General features: G+C 37.4%; 1 protein-coding gene across 2 annotated transcripts in view; it reads left to right on the top strand.

Moving 5' to 3' along the window:
• DMD (dystrophin) overlaps positions 1-18,112 on the top strand; it is a 990,047-nt gene that overhangs the window by 49,312 nt on the left and 922,623 nt on the right. Inside the window, exon 1 of one of the 2 annotated variants that reach the window (XM_066176984.1) lies at positions 3,084-3,228. The exons of the other annotated variant lie outside the window; for it this stretch is intronic. Coding sequence (XP_066033081.1) covers positions 3,210-3,228 — 19 coding nt within the window. The 5' untranslated portion in view covers positions 3,084-3,209. Of the gene's footprint in view, positions 1-3,083; positions 3,229-18,112 lie in introns of those variants that run through there. 2 annotated transcript variants of the gene reach the window in all.

Genomic DNA, 18,112 nt, shown 5'->3' with positions numbered 1-18,112 from the left:
ACAGGACCCAAGGGAATGGCCTGGGCCTGAGATTATGTCAGGGGAGGTTTAGGATGGGTATCAGGAAAAGATTCTTCCCCCATAAGGTGGTTGGTCACTGAACAGGCTCCCCAGGGCAGTGGTCACAGCACCAGCCTGACAGAGTTCAAAGAGCATTTGGACAATGCTCTCCGGCACATGGTGTGATTCTTGGGGCTTTCCCATGCAAGGCCAGGAGTTGGACTCAATGAATCTTGTGGGTCCCTTGCAACTCAGAACATTCTGTGATTCTAGGAGTCCCATAATGGGGGAAGAACCAGAAGCTGAGCTGTGGGATATGACTTTAGACTTGTCTCACCAGATGAGCAACATTTCATGTGTGACATGAAGGGTTGTGTGTGACAGAGTAGTTTTATACTCCTTTTGGATGTGATTGAAAAGAAAGGTGTGGACTTTCTTGCCATTAGTCCAGGCAGAGTTACAATCTGTAAGCAGTCTTTAAAAATACATTAATTCCTTTCACAGAAAGCACTTAAGTTTTGAATAGAAATAATTTTTTGAGGTCTAAGGGTACCTAAGATGTGGTGCTTGGACATTTAGAGGTATTTTTGCTCACATCACCTAATAATACCCCTCCTGTGGAGCTTAGGGGAAAAAAAGGAACAGAAATGGTTTTGATAAATGCCAAACAAACATAAAAGATGAAAAATGACTGTTTCTATTGAATTAGTATTTTGACAAGGTCTTTGCAACATGAGGCCTGTCCTTACATGGCTGTGGGGCAGACGTACAGAGGAGAGATGGAGGCAACTGCCCTTTACAGTGCACGCCTGCCCTAGTGCAGAGTGATGGAATACAATTAAGAAATCAAGCAATGTTCTCTGACTCATGCTAAACTCCTCTATGCTCTCTAACCATTATTTTGTTGATACTTATTAATTTATGTAACTGAGTGTGTTTGCTGCTTTTTTACTGTCTTTTATTTCTTGATTGCTTTTCATGCTTATGTCACATTTGTCAGAGTTTTTAAGGCCTTCAGAATAGACACCGTGGTCCTGTATATCTAGACCATCTTTCTCTCCAAGACATGATTGCAGGAGAGGTTTCCCTGTTATCAGATTACAATGAGTAAATATCTATGTTGTGGAGATGATTATAGCAACCCTATTTCTAATTCCTTATTAACTTTACTGTGTTATGCTAGTGCTTGCTATCATATACATGTTCAGTCATGCACAGTTTCTGCTGAATTTTGTTTGAATAAGTGGAGAAAGAGAAAGAAAACATGTAACCTGTTTTGCTCATAAAGGAGGGTTGAAATAACATATCTGAGCCTTGCAGAAGCGTGGCAACTCCGTTTTCTGGAGTGAGGTGTGCTCAGCTCTGCTGTAGGCATCGAGGCTTTCCTCATGCTGTAAGTGACAAGGAGAACACATCTAGATGTTCTATTATCTTGTGCATTCAATTAAAAAAGTTTTTGCTGTTGTCCTCCCATAACTGGCACAGTAGTTCTGTAGGTTTAATCTAACAAGTTTAACTGAAAATTACTTTCAAGTAGCCTTCTAGTCTGTTGTCATAGAGATGGTAAGTCTTGATTCAGCGTACAACCCTGAATAGGACATGAAATGACCTTAAGTTTCAGTTGACTGGATTGTTACAGTGATGAAGAGATGCCGTTTCTTTGGATGACAAATACAAAGCTTTAGCTTTTGTTAGGAGACTGTGGTATAGCTTGTGATAATTCATTTTAAATTTGGTGTGATGTCAAAGGAATACTAATTCATTTTTTTAAATACATATTCCAGGGTATATCATAGCTCTATTTATACTATCCACAAAAGACACTCCTTCTTAGCTATTAAATCACCAGGCTTAATGGATATTCACAGGTCTTTAAATATGTACCACACTGTCCTGGAGTGGAGTGGTCCTATGCATTTCCTATCTGCACATCTGCCTCTTTGCTGTCATGGTTTTATGTGGCTGTGTCTGACAGACCACAGCTTAACTGTGCTCTACAGCCCGCTTAAAATTCTGGTGTAAATTTTCCTTTGATCCATGCTTTTCCCATTGCTTTCTCTCCACAAATGTTTTTAGACTATCTGGTTAACTATTAAAGGAAATTTTTAATTAATTCCGATATAGTCTCTAAACTGGGATTAGAAGAGATTTACAGGAGAATAACAGTTAATAACACAATAATCAGGTTAAGTGGAATAATCAGGACAAAAAGACAAAAAGAGGAAAATTCTTTTGTCCGTGCCATCCTCCCTACTTACTAAAATTAAAAAAAAAAAAAATCAACAAACAAACATAACCCAAACAACCCTTTCAGGCTTACATTAAGCATGCTTGTTGAAAGGCACATTATGTGAAGTTGGTTGTGGTAATATGTGTGGTACTTATCCTTCCTGTCTTTTGGTTTACAGAAGAAGAAACAGGAGAAGGAAGTCGTACCTTTTCTACTTTATTTGCTGACTAGAGCTAGGGAAGAATATAATGCAGATGCTTTTATACTGTTACATTTGAAAGAGATACAAGCTTGTTTTAAGGAAAGGATACACAAAAAAAAAAAAAATGAGACCGCATTGAAAAGCAGTTCCTGCTTGATGAAATAGGTAACCTTTTTTTTCTTTTCTTTTCTTAGAGACTTTAAGCTCATTTGAATAGGATTGTAAAAGCAGGAAGCATAATCTGTCTCTCAGACAGGCGAAGGCTGTACTCCAGTGTTCAAACGAAAAGCAGACAGAAACACAAGTGCTTCCAAAATGTTGCTACCTTGCCCTGTGTCCCCGGCGTGCTGCTGCCCTGCTTCTGCAGCTTGCCCTCCAGAAATCCTGGGTGAACGAGGAGGGCCGCTACTGCTGGGGAAACTAAGATTACTGATTAGGAGAGAACATAATCAGGTAGATTGAGCCTGTGGAGGGAGAAACCATTTCAGCGGGGAGGGAGGGAGTGCAGCACACGCTGGCAGTGTACCTTGGGAGAGTACCTCGCTGCTGTTTAAGAAAGCAAAATTGGCTGTAATTCTCCCGTCGGCTTCTGAGGAGGAGGTGCTCTTTTTGTGCCTGCGAAACTGGAGGGTGATTGCAGGCGTGCCTTACCTGCACCTGGCAATGAGTCTCCCTCCAGGTTTCTCCTACTTTGGAGAATGTGTTAGAGAGAAGTACCCACGGGGAAATCCACTGACCGCTTCCCCACGAAGGTAGCAAGACACCGCAGTGCCGGCAATGCCTGGGGATGCCTCGGGTGAGTAGCGGCTGTAAATGAATACAAGGCGTATTCAAAAGAGTGAAGAGCAGCAGGAACGCGACCCTAAAGAGACATTTAGGTCAGTCGGCTGCCTGCCGGGGTTCTGGGGCTCTGGGGGCTCTGGGGGCTGCCTGCTGCTCGGGGAAGTTCCCCTGCCAGGGCTCCGAACTTAGGGGCGAATGGGGCTGGTGGGAGGCCACTGACCCCGACCCCGCCGGAGCATCCGCTCCCTTCTGCCACACTGCCACATAGCCGTGCCTTGCATAACTTTTGTTTTTAAATCTGATCCAAACCTGGGTGGAGAGTATCAACAGGGTGTTAATAGAGAAAGGCAAACAAACAAACTTTTGTATGTAGCAAGTCTCCGATTAGGCTAAACAGATGTATTATTATTTCCGCCCCCCCCTCCCCCTCCCCGCCGATGGGAGGGAAAAGTGCAATGTGCTCGATGACAATACTAGAGGGTTGGCACAGTTATGGGAAATAGATGTTAGCTGATCAAAGAGGGTTTAATTGTTTTGCTAAATGAGCTTCTCATTACAAAGATAGTAGAAAGACGCAAAGTTTACTGCAAACAAATTTGGACGTGGTCAGATGAATTACTCAACTGATGATATAGAAATAGCTTGGAAACTGGGCCATCAGGCATAATACAACCTTGCATTCAGTCTAGGATAATTGCATGGACATGTCTACAGAGGATTGCTACTGAAAAGTAGCTAAAGTAACTTCATATCTTTCTGGACTTTTGGATATAGATCTTGAGAGAGTATTTGGCTGTATATATGTAATACAATGCTCCACTTGAGTAAAAAAAAATAAATCTTATTTTCTGTTATAAATAGATACCTTGATGCATTGTAACATTTTTTATTCCATTCTTCCTCCTAAAAATGAAGGGGAAAATATGTATTTTCTCTGAAGCAAGCATTATTTTTTATGTCTCATGCAGGAAAAAAACAGATTTTTGCAATGGTTCAAAGTTGAAATATCTTCAGGGTATTTCAAAATTAATTTGGTTTTCTATTTCTATGTTTTGCATCCTTTCATAACTTGAAGGCATAAAATGATGGTTGCTCCATTATAAGAATGTGTAGCATTTTCATATTGTCTGTTTCTATAAATCTGTTTTTATTGGGGTTATTAAAATACCATTTCCTGCTATTAAATAGTTTTAATTAATCTTGTCTCTTAAAGAAAAAAAAGTTTTGATTTTGTTTCTATTTCAACATTTGTGCTTTATTCATAACACAAATTTCTGTGGAAACTACAGAGACCAGTTAATGGTTTATGAGTTCAAGCTGAGCTGAATATAGCTAAGCTCTGTCTTGCTTGACATTTCATCAAAAGCTTTGTTGATTTGCAATGTTTATGGACATATTTATTGAACCTTCACAGCTTGAACTATGCCACCAAGCTTGTTGACATTGCTGAGTTTATCTCTTGGTACTTTCACAATCTCAGAAGAAAAGTTTAGAGCAAATGAGTTATAACAAACTTGTCACAGTTCATAAAATATGCAGTTAGGACAATGAAGTTGATCTTCTTGTTCATTGATCGTGATACATTAGAGAAATCTGAGTAGGCAAACACAATCTCATCTGGGTAGGTGAGTGTGTTTCCTTTACCTTTATACTAAGATTTGACTGTAACCTCTTAAGAGCTTTGAAAAATAGCTCATAAAAGAACAAATTATTTTCTGTCCATGAGACAACTTGTATTTCAAACGAAATCTGTGTGTTTTGCAGCATGAAATAACATGTTTATTGTTCTTTCATATAGATCTTATTTTGTGAGGAGTGATATATCAAATGATATAGCAAATTGAATCAGGGGCTCATAAATACCATAAAAATCATTCAGCTTTTAACAGTGAGAGCATCCCATGCTCTGTGCTACTCTTCAGAACATCCTGTCTGCACAACCTCTATTTTTAGCCAGTGAGATATATCTTGCTATATAATCTACTACTGTTCCTGGATCAACAGTGCACATTATCATGGTTTCAGACACTTCTCTATGTAACTTGAACAGAAATAGATCAAAGGTAATGCAGCTGCCTGGTGTCTCAGCAAAGGCAGCAGAAATCTACGCACTATTTATTCAACAACAGTGAAATGGATGGCTTAAGAAGTTATGGATTTGTTTTTACTTTTATTTTTTTGGCTGCATGGGAAGTATTTTTCCCATGTGAATGTTTCCATAGCTGCCATTAACTGGGTTGACATAGTTGTTCCTTCTCCTTTTAGAACTCTGGGTATGCAACCAGTTATAAACATCCAAAAGGAAACTGGGTATTAAAAAAGAAGAGAATTTTTCCATGTAGTTGGGTGGACTTTGGTTGGGCTCTTGGTTCCTTTTTAACAATGAATGCATAAAGACTTTATGTTTTTCAAACAAAAAGTAATTGCTTATTGATTTTTGAATGCAAATAGTATTCTAAGGTTTCAATAAGTAAAAATAAAGGAAATGTAGAAATATGCTTGGGGGAATATTTACTTTGCCTAACTATTGCTGTGCTATGTAGTCTGCTGATATTACCTGGATGGACTTACTAGGCTCAAATATCTAGGTAATAACCTCTTTCAGCCAGCAAGTCTAAGCGAGAAATCAACATTGATACCTTGTTTCCTGAACTGCAGATGCATTAGGAGATTAGCCTCCTAACTTGAATAATTGAATTTGGAAGGTAAGAAAAGCCTCCATATATGCATTAGAATATTGTGTGAATGAGTTCAAGGTGTTACTGTCTGATTGAAACATGCTTGTGTAAGTAGTTACAGAAAATCAGCCATTGTGGTCACATACAACTCTTTAACTCTGTGGAGAATGAAACATACTTCGTAGAGAGCCTCTAAATTAGGAATTTGTAATCAGAAATTCTAAAGTTGATCATGTGCTGTGTGCATGGAAGGGTCAGTTGGGAGAATCTACAGAAACCCAGAACTGCATGAAATATCTAAAAGTATTTGAATGTATGTTGTAGGATAAAATCTTTTATAATGGTATTTCTTTTTTACTTTCTATTTATCAGGCTGCTCTATTCTTATGCCATTTGTCAGCCAGACTTGTGGATTTTATTTACTTTTTTTTTTAGAGTAGCAGCAACTTTTGGGCTATTTTCCTTGCCATTTAAAAATTCACCAAGCAGAAAGTCAAGCACATGCTCTAAGTCTTGTCTGAGCTGACTCTTGTACAGTACATTGGCCACTGTTGTCTATGTAAAAGATTCTTAGTTTGGACTTGTTAGACTATAGGACCAGTCTTTCCTACCTGAAATTGTCTTGTGATCACACAAAGCATTGAGATTAAGGGAAATATTAGATTCCAAGTAAAATATCCAACATTCTTCTGTAAAAATATACTGTTAAGCACCCATGTATATCATATGTGAAACATTGAACACAGTGAGTCTTACACCTAGATAGCCTTGAGAAGTAATTTAAAAGGATAAAAGGGATTTCTACATTACTTTAGTTTTATTAAGCCAATCTTAAGCAATTAGTCTTTAAATTATCATAAATGTATAATTCTCAAATGCACTGTTCAGCTTTGCTCACAACTCAGCCCTGAATTTTTAAGGTACTTGATGTGTTCAACAACCACTTATTTTGTGGCAGATGGAGAGTATCCCTTTGAATACTCATCACAGGAATAACTGTTCCTACCAAATGAAAGGGAATTTGCTGTAAGCGTTCCAAGATGTGTTTTACTCCAGTTTAATAGCTAAATATAGTTATGAGAGATGCAAGCAGAGTTTCAGGAGAAAATATTGTGTGTTTTGAAGTCTAAACCTCATGTAGAGAGTAGTACATCCATTCCAAGAAGAAAATTTTAAAGAAAAGATTATATGGCATTGTTAGAAAGCATCAGTTCAGATAGTCATGTCATAAAGACAAGCACAGTCAGTGAAGAGCTTGGGTGAAAGGCTATTGTATCACTACTGAACTAGCTTCTTCAAGATTGTGATGGAAAGGTCAAACTATCATTTTATAATTGAAAAGTAAGAGAAAGTCAAGGATATACCTCAGTACTCGTTTTCTTCCTGTTGAATTTTTTTTATACACACAGAAACATGTTTAAGAAATTCACTTCCATTTTTAAAAAGAAGTGTACTTTCATGGATGTATTGAGGGGAATATAGAGTGATGCTGATAATGGATAATGACTTTAGTCTTAGTTGAGGGAAATATAGGCACTTTCTGCAATCTTTTATTTCTTACAGTTAAAACTTAACCAGCCTAACAGAATCAGTGGACTATTGTCTGCCTTTTTCAGAGGAAGTTATGGGATAAGGGGGAGGCAGCAAAATTCTTGAGGCATATGTGCAATAAAATTATCAAAATAAATAATTGTAGTTTGATTTTTTCCAACTTTCTCCATGTTATAGAAAGCACAGAAGGGACAAGAAACCTCAAAACTGAACCGATAGCTTCTCTTTTTTGAGAGAGAGAACTATATTCAGTCAATTTACCTTCATGCTAGTTTTACACCACTGTAGTGAATAAAGGTTCAAGTTCTGTTTTGTGCAGTGTTTAAAATACAAGTGCTTCAGGCAGAGGCTAGTCTTTCTGCTTGTTTTGTGCTGTGTAGATCAGGAGACATCAAGCTCCCTAAGTGCTAGTAGGGAGAGAAAACATTATGAATCATACAATTTGAAAAAGAGTAGCTTCTTGAAATCCTCCGTCAGGTAAACTGATAAGGATAGAATAGACTATGAAAGCTTGACTATAATAGGAAAAATGAGTATATCATTTGCTAGGTTGGTAACAAGACGACTTGGTTGTGAATCCGCTGCTGAGTAGCCCAGACATTTATTTAATATTAAGATTCATTTATTTGCTTAATGAGATAATTTTTATAAAGCCTTTTTTTTTGTCCAGTTTGATCATTACCCTTGTCGTGGGTGCCCTTAAGTAAAGACTTTCTTCCCCTTTAAAATGTTCCGTTTGTAGACTTTACATAACTGTGGTATATAAATGTCATGGGTTTGAGATGTTTATTTTTTTTTTTTCAGTTCTAAGAGCATGGCTGGTGGAAAATCTCGTGTAAATGAGTTTTTTGTGGTTTTTTGTTTGTTTGTTTGGGTTTTTTGTTGTTTTTTTTTTGTTTGTTTGTTTGTTTTGTGTGGGGGGGATTTTTTTGTTTGTTGTTTTTTTTGGGGTTTGTTTTTTTTTTTGGCCAGGTCTGGCAAAACCTGTTGATTTTGAGTACGCAAACTACACAAATATCAAGCCTCTCTGTTCATTCAGGATTTTGTTCTGACAAGGTAGCATTAGGTCACAGGATACTATGTTTAGAGGCAGGTTTCAGGGTTAATCTCTACATTTACAATATCAGCTAGTTTTGTTTATCTTTTTTATACACACTTCTGGACTGAAACTAACAGGGAAAGATCTGTACATCAGTGAAGAGATAAAAGCCTGTGTCTGCTAGGATTATTTTTCCCCCCAGTCTGGGGATGTCCAAAGATATTCACAAATGAAGTAAAATGCTCCTTGGTAGAATTGTGTTCTGAATAAGATTGAAGGCACTCACATATTTCAGGAAGAGGATCTGTGTTTGCTTGATGAAGTGTTTGATTGATGAAGTGTTGCCTGTAGAGAGAAGTATCAATAATTACTGGAGATAGGATACAACCCTTTGCCCCTGATCACTGGTGACTTGCATCCATGGCTAGAATTCCTGTCTTTTTGAATTATTCAGATAATTCAGATACTTTGCTTTTACCATTTGCCTGTGCACAACATATTGCATATACACTGGCTCTTCTAGATTCAAAGCTTTAAGCAAAAATATTAATCTTATTAATTCCTAGTTAAAGTAGTCTGACTGGTGCCCCTAATCAGACTAGCATTTTCTTCAGCCCAGGACTCAGGCAGGCTCTGGCAGCTGCTCTGAACAGCTGTAAAGTGGATCATCATGTCAATGGATGGTCAAGCTTTTTCCTCTCTTCCCTGTCCTCCCCCTGTCCCTTTCCTCAGCAAGGGTCTGCACTGAGTGGGCAGTGATGTCTGTGGATGCTCCTCCATTGCTGGCATGTTACAGCTGCCTGCATCCCTCCAATCTGTGGTTTGGGAGAAGTCTTTGCTGCCTGGCCCAATTGAACTGGAGGGGTGAGAGTGGCTGAGGCAGACTAAGAACTTCCCAGAAATTCCTTGGAGTCATTTGAATACTCCCAACTTTTCTACTGTTGGCCACAAAGCTTGATGATCTTCTCATATTCTCCAGGAACAAAATTAATTTTTTTATTAGTATGGGGAGAAAATAATTTACTTTATCCTTCACCTTCTGAAAGGAGAAACTAAATCTTGGTTGTAGTTCAGAGAATCTTTTGAGTCAGCTTGCTCAGCTCTCAGAGCATAGAAGACTTTGAAGCCATATCTAGTTACGTTATTTCTTGTGTCTTTTCCTTTGCCTACAGGGTTGATTTTTCTGAGCAGTGAGTTCCCTAACTTAGTGGAGTCATATTTTATCATGTTGATGAAATTTCCACAATCTTAGAGAGCTTTGCTGCATACTTTATTCAAGCCTTGTTGGTGTGCTGCATTGCACTTAGATCTATGAGTGTCAGGAGAGGTCTGTGATGAAAGGAGATCCAAGGAACAGCGTTCTCAAAGATGTCATTGAGATTGCTGTGGGGTATGTTTGCAGTAGAGTGACAATACAGTCCTTTTGCATTTTAATTCTTAACTATTTATGAAGTTCAGATGGCAAAATTTTCTAACATTTTGTACTGGAGCAGTGTGACTTGAAATATAATCCTGAGAAATTCTGAGCAAGTTCTTCAGGGTCAAACAACTTAAGTTGTCTAGATTTCCAGCTTGTTTTTTCTTTCAAATGGATTACAGAATTGATTCTCATTATTTTTGCCTCATAGCAAAAGGAAAAAGGGAGAGAAATGTCATTTGGGGTAAACGTCCTCTTGAGATCATTTGAATTATTGAAATACTTGTCAATACTAATCCTTCATAAGTAGAAAGCTTCATCTCCCTTTTACAATTCAGTGTATGTTCTGGTGATCTGAAGTGAGAGCTGTCAAATCATCAGATGTATTTTATAGAAGCAGTTAGGAATACTTTAAAAATAGTAAAATATTTTTTGGCTATAAGTGATACCTTTCCATCATTATTAAAAATAATTTATTGACAGAGTTAAGAAGAAAAAATGGATAAAATTTAGTTTTAGTAGTGTGGCAAAATTGTGTTATGAATGTGGATACACAGCACACCATCAGAAAGTGATGCCTCCTCTCAAATCAGCTCTCCTGAAGACCCCCAGGGATGCAAATCCAAAGTCTCTGGTTTTGGATTTCCACTTAGACACATGTACCGGAGTAAATCCAGAGCAGGGCTGCCTGAGGCTTGGCTGCTGGAGGGCGTGGCATGGGGGAGATGGGTTTATTCACCCCTCAGAATAAGGATAAGAGGGGTTGTCATCTACAACCACCTGGCCAGAGGTTTGGAGAGAAAAGAGAGGTTTCTCAGAGGTGCACAGCAATAGGACAAAAGGCAAAGGATGCAGGTTGCAAAGGGAAAAATTCAGGTCTGGTATAATGAAAACTTGTCCTCAGTTGTTGGTCACTGGAATGGATTGTACAGAGACACAGTGGGATCTCCATAGTTGGAGATGATCAAAACCCAACTGAACACAGCATTGGAAAATCTGCCCTTGCTGACCCTCTTGTGGTGGTGGAACTTGGACTTTGGGAGGTTCCTGCCAGACTCAGCTGTTCTGTAGTTCTACCTACAGTGCTTATATTGAGACTTTAACATTGCACAGGACTCTTTAAATGACACTTGCTTTTTGTTTTGCTTTTTTTTTCTTTTAGAAATTCAGATTCTTAGAAAAAGAACTGTCTCTTTAGGAATCAGATCTATTCTAGGAGTGAATGAAGAAAATTATGATAGAAAAATCAAAGAAGATTAAATTTAAATATTCCTGACTAAATCTTATGATAGTGTAATGATTGTTAATTGGTTTGTTTGCTTTTAAAGAAGTCAATGACATTTACATTAATGACAAATTTTGAAGCAGAGTTTTAAGAGTTGTTGAAAAGTGGAGAAATAGTTATGAATTATTTTTCAAATCCCATGGTTGCCTACTATGACCACTTTGCACAGGTAGCAAATCCAAATTTCATCAGAGTTTATATAACAGAGGACTGAGCATGTGGAAGTGTGTAGTAAATCTTTATGTGCAGGGTCAGACATCATTAATCTGTTTTATGTTGAACCTTGGGTGCTTAATCCAGATCAGTATCCTGAGCAGAGCAAAATGCAAACACTTTTGTTAGAAACATGCTTTGAAAGATATCTGTTACTAAAGTCTTCATCTTTTAATTTGTTAGCAGCTGCTCCTTTTTCTACCTAATTGCAGTATAATGGCTTTATGCTGTACCAGATGCTAAAGGGATAATATTTTTCTTTCTTGGAGAGCAATACAGTTGCTATGTTTGGAATTCTGTTTTGTGGTTATGTTGGTGTCAGGCTATGGCACGAAAAAAACTCAGGTGCTGGTTTCTGAGTTTGTATTAAATAAAACCAAATCAACTTAAACTTCCTCAAGAAATAAAAATAAAAGATGTCTCTAATTCACAGAATTTTATAAGTCACTTAATGTATAAGTATTTCAGTCTTCTTTCTAAGAGCAGGAATAATTATTTGTGTCCCATTATTACCAGTGTTTGCTAAAGTGCACGAGCTTGTTTCCTTTCCTGTTTATTAGTCTTCATTACACCGTTCTTTCTATGTGCTTGGCTAGACCTGTGTAGTGGTCTAATTTTTTATGTTGTGTGGAACAAGAGCTTTATGAGAGGGAAGCAATCTGTCTTTATGTCTAATTACAGGGGCAATCATCACTTATGGAGGCTACAATCAAATTGTGAGTTCCTTCAGTAATTTCTGCCAGGATCTTATTTAAAAGATAAAAGAAAAAGAGTTTAGAGAGGTGTTGTACTTTCAGTAAATGCAGATTTACTGTTTAAGAAGGCTTCTTCCTTTTATATGTGATTGTTCTAAATTCCCTGTTTGGGAACAAAGTAGCATCAAAGCAGCTCACTTGAAATGCTTGAAAGCAATACTTAAATTTGAAAATTAAAAACTAATTTTTACTGAATAGAATTCATAAATGAATAATCACCTGCTATTAAAATAGTGTCAGTAGATAGTATCTCGGACATCTAATTATTTTAGAACTTATTACGTAGATAATGCAAAGTGTAATTTATTATTAGTTGTAATGCTTTCTTTGGTGTAGGAAGAATGCATTAGAATAATTTGTAATTAGAATATGACTGTATTACAAGGAAAAAAAAGTAAACATTACTACTGAAGGATTTTTGTCTGTTCCCTGATAGGCTAACTTTGGGCCATCAGCCTCAATATTACTTAGAATTTTAACTCATTCCTGTAACCCTAACCTTAAAACTTTTCAAAGGTCATTGTATATTTCTGTAAAATGCTGTGGGATTTTTTTAATGTTTTCTTTTAAAATAACTGCTTACTAAAGTGAATGAGGGTTTTTGGGGGTTGTTTTTGACACTAGTGGGTCCTAGAAATCATTTTGAACATTTACAGAATGTATTTTCTGGCAGTGGAGAAGAAGAGGGTAAAAAAGACAAGGAATGAGCAAGTGAACAAGAAATATAGATACGTAGGTCTGCTACTGTGCTTTTTTTTGGGGGGAAAATTATCTCCCTGGAAAGATAGAAACTTTTCATAACCTGTAAAAAAAAAAATCAATATGCCTCATGTCTTACCTTTCTTGTGATCAGTAAAATGGTTTAATTATAATTTCTCCCCATGAAGTGACTAGCCTACAGTTAAATGCTATGAGTAGTCCTCATCCTTCATGACTGAGAATTCCCACCTGCTATTAGTAACTGTCAGCATGCATGATTGTTTCTGCTCTGAAAGTCTTGGTAGAGTTCCTCATTAATTAGTTTGTGTACAAACATGAGTACCTCTGCCAGTGGGAATAATGAGATGCCATTAAACGTAAAGCCAGAGAAAACCTGACTAAAGTAGATGAATCTTCATTACAGTCTCACCATATGACCTTTATCAACATCTCAAGCTTCATTACACACACAAGGTTGTTGCGTCAGATTGGTGGTGATCGTTTCAAATGCTCATTTTTTAGTTATATGGATATGCAGATCATTTTGTTCCTCTTAGATTTTGCTTTTCATCAGAATTTATTCTATGTGTAAAAAGGTAATTGCATAAACAAGGAGTGAGAAGTAACACTTGATACATAAATGTGGGTGATAATGTGCATGTAATCTTTCAAAATTCCAAGTGGACAAATAATGTAATAACCACTGGGGTTTTTTATAATCAGTTTTTTAAATTCTAAAGGTGCCATGACTTTTCTTTATGTGGACTCTGAGAGACATTCCTTGGTGCAATACAAAAGAGAAGGAAAACTATTTCCTTCAGGAAGAGTAAACAGTGTGGCTGAGGCAAGTGTCAATGTAATGTCATGGGTTTTATGTTGGTATTTCCTTCAAGTAAGGAGTGTCCGTCATTGCTATTTAAAAGGTTGCCTTGATAACCCCAAGGAGAAGTTGTCTGGTAGGTTTTGACTGACCTGTATTAAGCTGTAAGGGTCACCAAGAAATTGGATTCCACTCAGACCTTAGAGTGCTGTTCCTATGTGATTTTTCCAAAAGTCATTTTCCACCCGGATTGCAAGACAGGTGACTTCTGTACCATGTCACCTGATAAGTCTTGGTTTCTGGATGTTTTTAGCTAAGCAGCATAGCACATGTTGTTTCACTGATGATAGTCCTCAAGTAATTATTTTAACTGAGTTTTTCCTGTATCTGAGGTGAAGACCTGAGTGTCAACACTCCTAATTTGATCTTTCTTTGGAACTGGACCTATAGTTCCTGGTCCTATGAGATCCACTTTTTTTGACCCAGAGTTAGCTCCCACTTCTCTGTCCTTGTGTGGTAGCTGTTTGCAGCATGATAGCTGCAGCTTCCAATAACCTGCCCACGCACAATGAGCTAATTCTTTTGTTTATCTCCATTGCAATAATACTTTTAGTACTCTGGGGTTCACATAAGTGCTTGTCCTAATTAACAGCAGTGTTGGAATAAGGAAGTAGCTCAGAATAAATCCCAGACAGATTGAGGCAGAGGAACTATGTCTGGGAATTTCTAGGTTGGTTCAAATTCCTAAAGTCAGGCATCCTTAGATCCTGCTCAGTTTAGGGAGTGGAGTGGCAATTCACACCAAAGCAAAGAGCTGTTAAAAAGAGCAGATCATACTGGGGTGGGAAAGAGGTTCTTCTTCTTTTTTTTTTTTTTTTTTATTTTTGTGGGGAAGTCTTTTTTTGGTGGGGTTGGTTTTTGTTTGTTTGTTTTGTTTTAAAGGGTGGGGAGTGTGTTCTTTTGTGTGGTGGGGTTTTTATGTGTAAGACTGAAAGGGAAAGAGGAATGCTAGAATCTATCAGTTCTCCTGCAGGAGGACCCTGCTCCTCTCTTCTGTGGGAGGGTTAGCAGATTGCTGCTTCTGAGTGGCAATGAAATTCTGAACATTGCTGGGCTGACATCCCTGGTTCCTTGAGGATGCGATTCAGACACCCCTGGGCTGGTTAACTTCTGAAAGAAGCATCCAAAATGTGGGGTTAAGAAGGCTCCTGATAGTTCTGGAGAAGTAACTGCAACACAGTGGTCACAGAATGGGTCATATTGTCCTCTGATAGGATTGCAGCAGATCGTGCATGGTGCACAATGAGATCCAGCAGTGCTGTGACCTACAGCAGCAGGAGTGCCACACTCTGCTCTGCTGAACTTGACAGTGCCAGAGTCAGGGCATGCAAAGAAGATTAGGGCCCCACAGATTCTTGCCAGGATATTTGTGCTTGTGGTCAGGAAGAGCCCAGTGATCTGGGATCATAAACACTCTTCTTTTTTTTTTTTTTTTCATTTTAGAGCAAGAGTTTGTAACCTACTAATTGTTCCTAGAAAAAGCTAATAGGCAATATTTAGTGGGAAACTCTTCTGTTAAACTGAATAGCTGTACATAATTCCTTTAGTTATTCCTTTCAAGGGCTTCTCTTCATTCTAATATTAGCCAAGCTGGTATGATTGGTCCTCTGTCAAGTCTCCTTGTTGGAATTGTGTGTTTCAGAATACGCAGACTTGTTCAAAAGTGCCATGAGAAGCTCACTAGAAGCATCCTTCTCTTCACAGTGGTGTTATGCCATTGTGCTCTCATCATGTTTTGAGCATCAGTTCCTTACTGGGAACAAGTAATCACACGTACTTTAATTTTATCTCGTTGTTAAGCTCTTTTTGTTGTTGTTGGTTTTGTTGGTTTTTTTGGTTTTTTTGCTCATGTGGACACTCCAAAGATGAGCTATGAAGAGTTAGTCTTTTGACGGACTGGTTATTTCTTTAACTGAAGGCTTAGTTGCAATGTTTAAAAATTTATAATTCTGTTAATAACCAGCCATTTTATTTTAACATCTCAAATTATCATGATTTATCTATTGAATTGGATCAATTTACATTCAAATGCATTTCCATTCTCCAGTTGTATTCATCTGCATTATATTAGGAGCTTCACTCTGTCAAGGAATCCTTTTAGTGTTTGAAGAAATAACTATTAAAATGGGTTAGCAACTTTTCAGTGACATCTTCAGGAAGCGTAACTCATTGATTCTTTTTCTCAAATTGTTATTTCATTAGGAAAAAAATGTTAAGGTCTCTTATTTTTGTTGTTTTCAAAATAGCAATATTGTCTGGGCTTTTCTCCCTTTGGATTTTGGAATCATCTTAGTAAATAGTGTCTTAAATTCACAAACTAAAAAAAAATCAAATCAATTAAAAAAAACAAGCAAAAAAATTTGCAGCCCACCTTTGCCCTATTTTAGGAAGAAAAAAACCACTTAAAAATTCCATAATATGGGAAACTAGATTTTCTTTCCTACCAAACTGATAGCAATTTATGTGTGTTCCTCTTTTCCAGTTGTGCACACAAGTCTCCTTCATCTTACTTTTCTCTCAGCAGTTACCCTTGTTGCTTTTGTTTGTATAGAAATGCCCCTACTCTAATAGTTTGATTCCTCAAAGATGTTGTGAAATAATAATAAAAGATATGAAGACCTTGTAAAAAGTTGTAATTAGTGTTTGTTGATTAGGTTCCTCAAGTATCTGGTTAATATGCGGAAGTTGATGCATGAGCGGTAGAGCTTCTGAGTTAGACCATAAGGAGTTAAGAATGTGAAGCACTTTTGTGCAGATTGCAAATTGGCTGTTGCTAATTCTCCTGTCTTCACCAGTTGATGTAGTATCAATTAGCAAATATAGGTTTTAATGCTGCCTTTAATATTCATGATTCTTAATTGTCTTTGTTAATTGAGAAGAAACACTCAGGTGCACAATGTTTGACAGATAAGAATGATGATCTGCTGCTTGTGTTGGCAGTTGTCCAGAGAAAAGTAGGTTGCTGATGCACAGGTATGTGCAAACATCTTACCCACAGATTTGTTCGTTTGACAGTGAATTTCCCTGCTTTTGATAGACTGTCTGAGTAAGGGAACAGCTGAGGGTTTCAGGTAGAACATCTGAACAACCTGTTTTGAGGAATCAGTTTGCAGGTTCATTTACAAGAGAGAGCAGGCACAAAAAGAGAGATGCTTTTAGGAACTGTTATCTAAAATAATTATAAGTATTGCAGAAATCATTAAGAATGAAACATTGGAGTTTTATACGTGGTGAAATTATCTGGTCCTTTTTTTTTCCCCCCCAAATATGTCAGGTTTGGTTTGAATATGTTTGTCTTTTTATTTAATATACTTTCTTTATACTATATAATTGGCTTTGTTTGAAATATTCTTACAACAACTACATTAATTTATACATTTCCAAAGGCCGTTCTTTTTACTTTCAAGCAATTGCAACTCGTACTTTAGATAAGTACTAGAAATTACTCTAAAGACTATGAAAGAGATAATCTAACATAACAACAAAATTAAAAAATGAAAAAGCAGAAACACTTGAGGTCCGGCTGGAAGAATGACTTGGAGGTGCTCACTAAAACTAAAACTAATTTGATTTAAATTTCTGTTTCCTTTTGAAAGAGACTTAAGAACTTGGCTTAATTAAATGCTTTCAGAAATTTTGGCTCAGCTCAATAATGCTAAAAATTCAAGGAAACAAATCATATAGCAGGTCTGGTAAAGTATGATTCATGCTTTTGATAAGAAATGCTTCTAAATGAGGCTTTCATCATTTACATTCAAAGGATACATTCTTAACTGGAAAAGGTGGTCATTTTGTGTTCCATTAGGAACAGAAATGGCTTGATTTTTAATTGTTAATTAAAATTAAAACTTTAATTTTTCATGAGAGCTGTAAAATAAATTGAACTGGAAGCGGCTTACACAGAAAATGAGACTTCTCAGTTAATTTTATTGTCTAAGATTTGGCATCTTGGCTGATGTCAAAAGTGAGTCTCACTTACAATTTCACTTTTGCTTTTGTCAGAGTTAGGCTGTAGAAATTATAGCAGCATTATGTGGCATGAGCTGCTCTGTACCAGATGGACTTCAGAGAGATAATGGAAGCAATATTGCTCCCAGCTTGGCAAGTGTGGCCTGGACTAAGCTGCCCAGCTGTACACCATGGGCTTCTGTGGAGGATATTGGAGTAGGAATCTCATGCTTTGTAGGGTTCATGGATTGTTGCTGTGAGAGAGGGGGTGAAAACTTCCTTCTCCACCCCTGTGCAGCAGCTTTTTGTAAGGTACAGATAGCCATGTTACTGGCTGGGACTGCCTCTTTAGCTGATGTTTTGTTGTTGTAGCACTTTACACTTTTGTGGTTGTGCAACAGTTCTATTTCATTCTCAAATCAGAACAGTTAA

Source organism: Chamaea fasciata, unplaced genomic scaffold (genome assembly GCF_029207755.1).
Source record: "Chamaea fasciata isolate MVZ Bird 193981 ecotype frontalis unplaced genomic scaffold, bChaFas1.0.hap1 SCAF_2, whole genome shotgun sequence".
NCBI lineage: Eukaryota > Metazoa > Chordata > Aves > Passeriformes > Sylviidae > Chamaea > Chamaea fasciata.
Note: the sequence above shows the minus strand (reverse complement) of the source record. Positions and strands in the feature narration are given on the sequence as shown.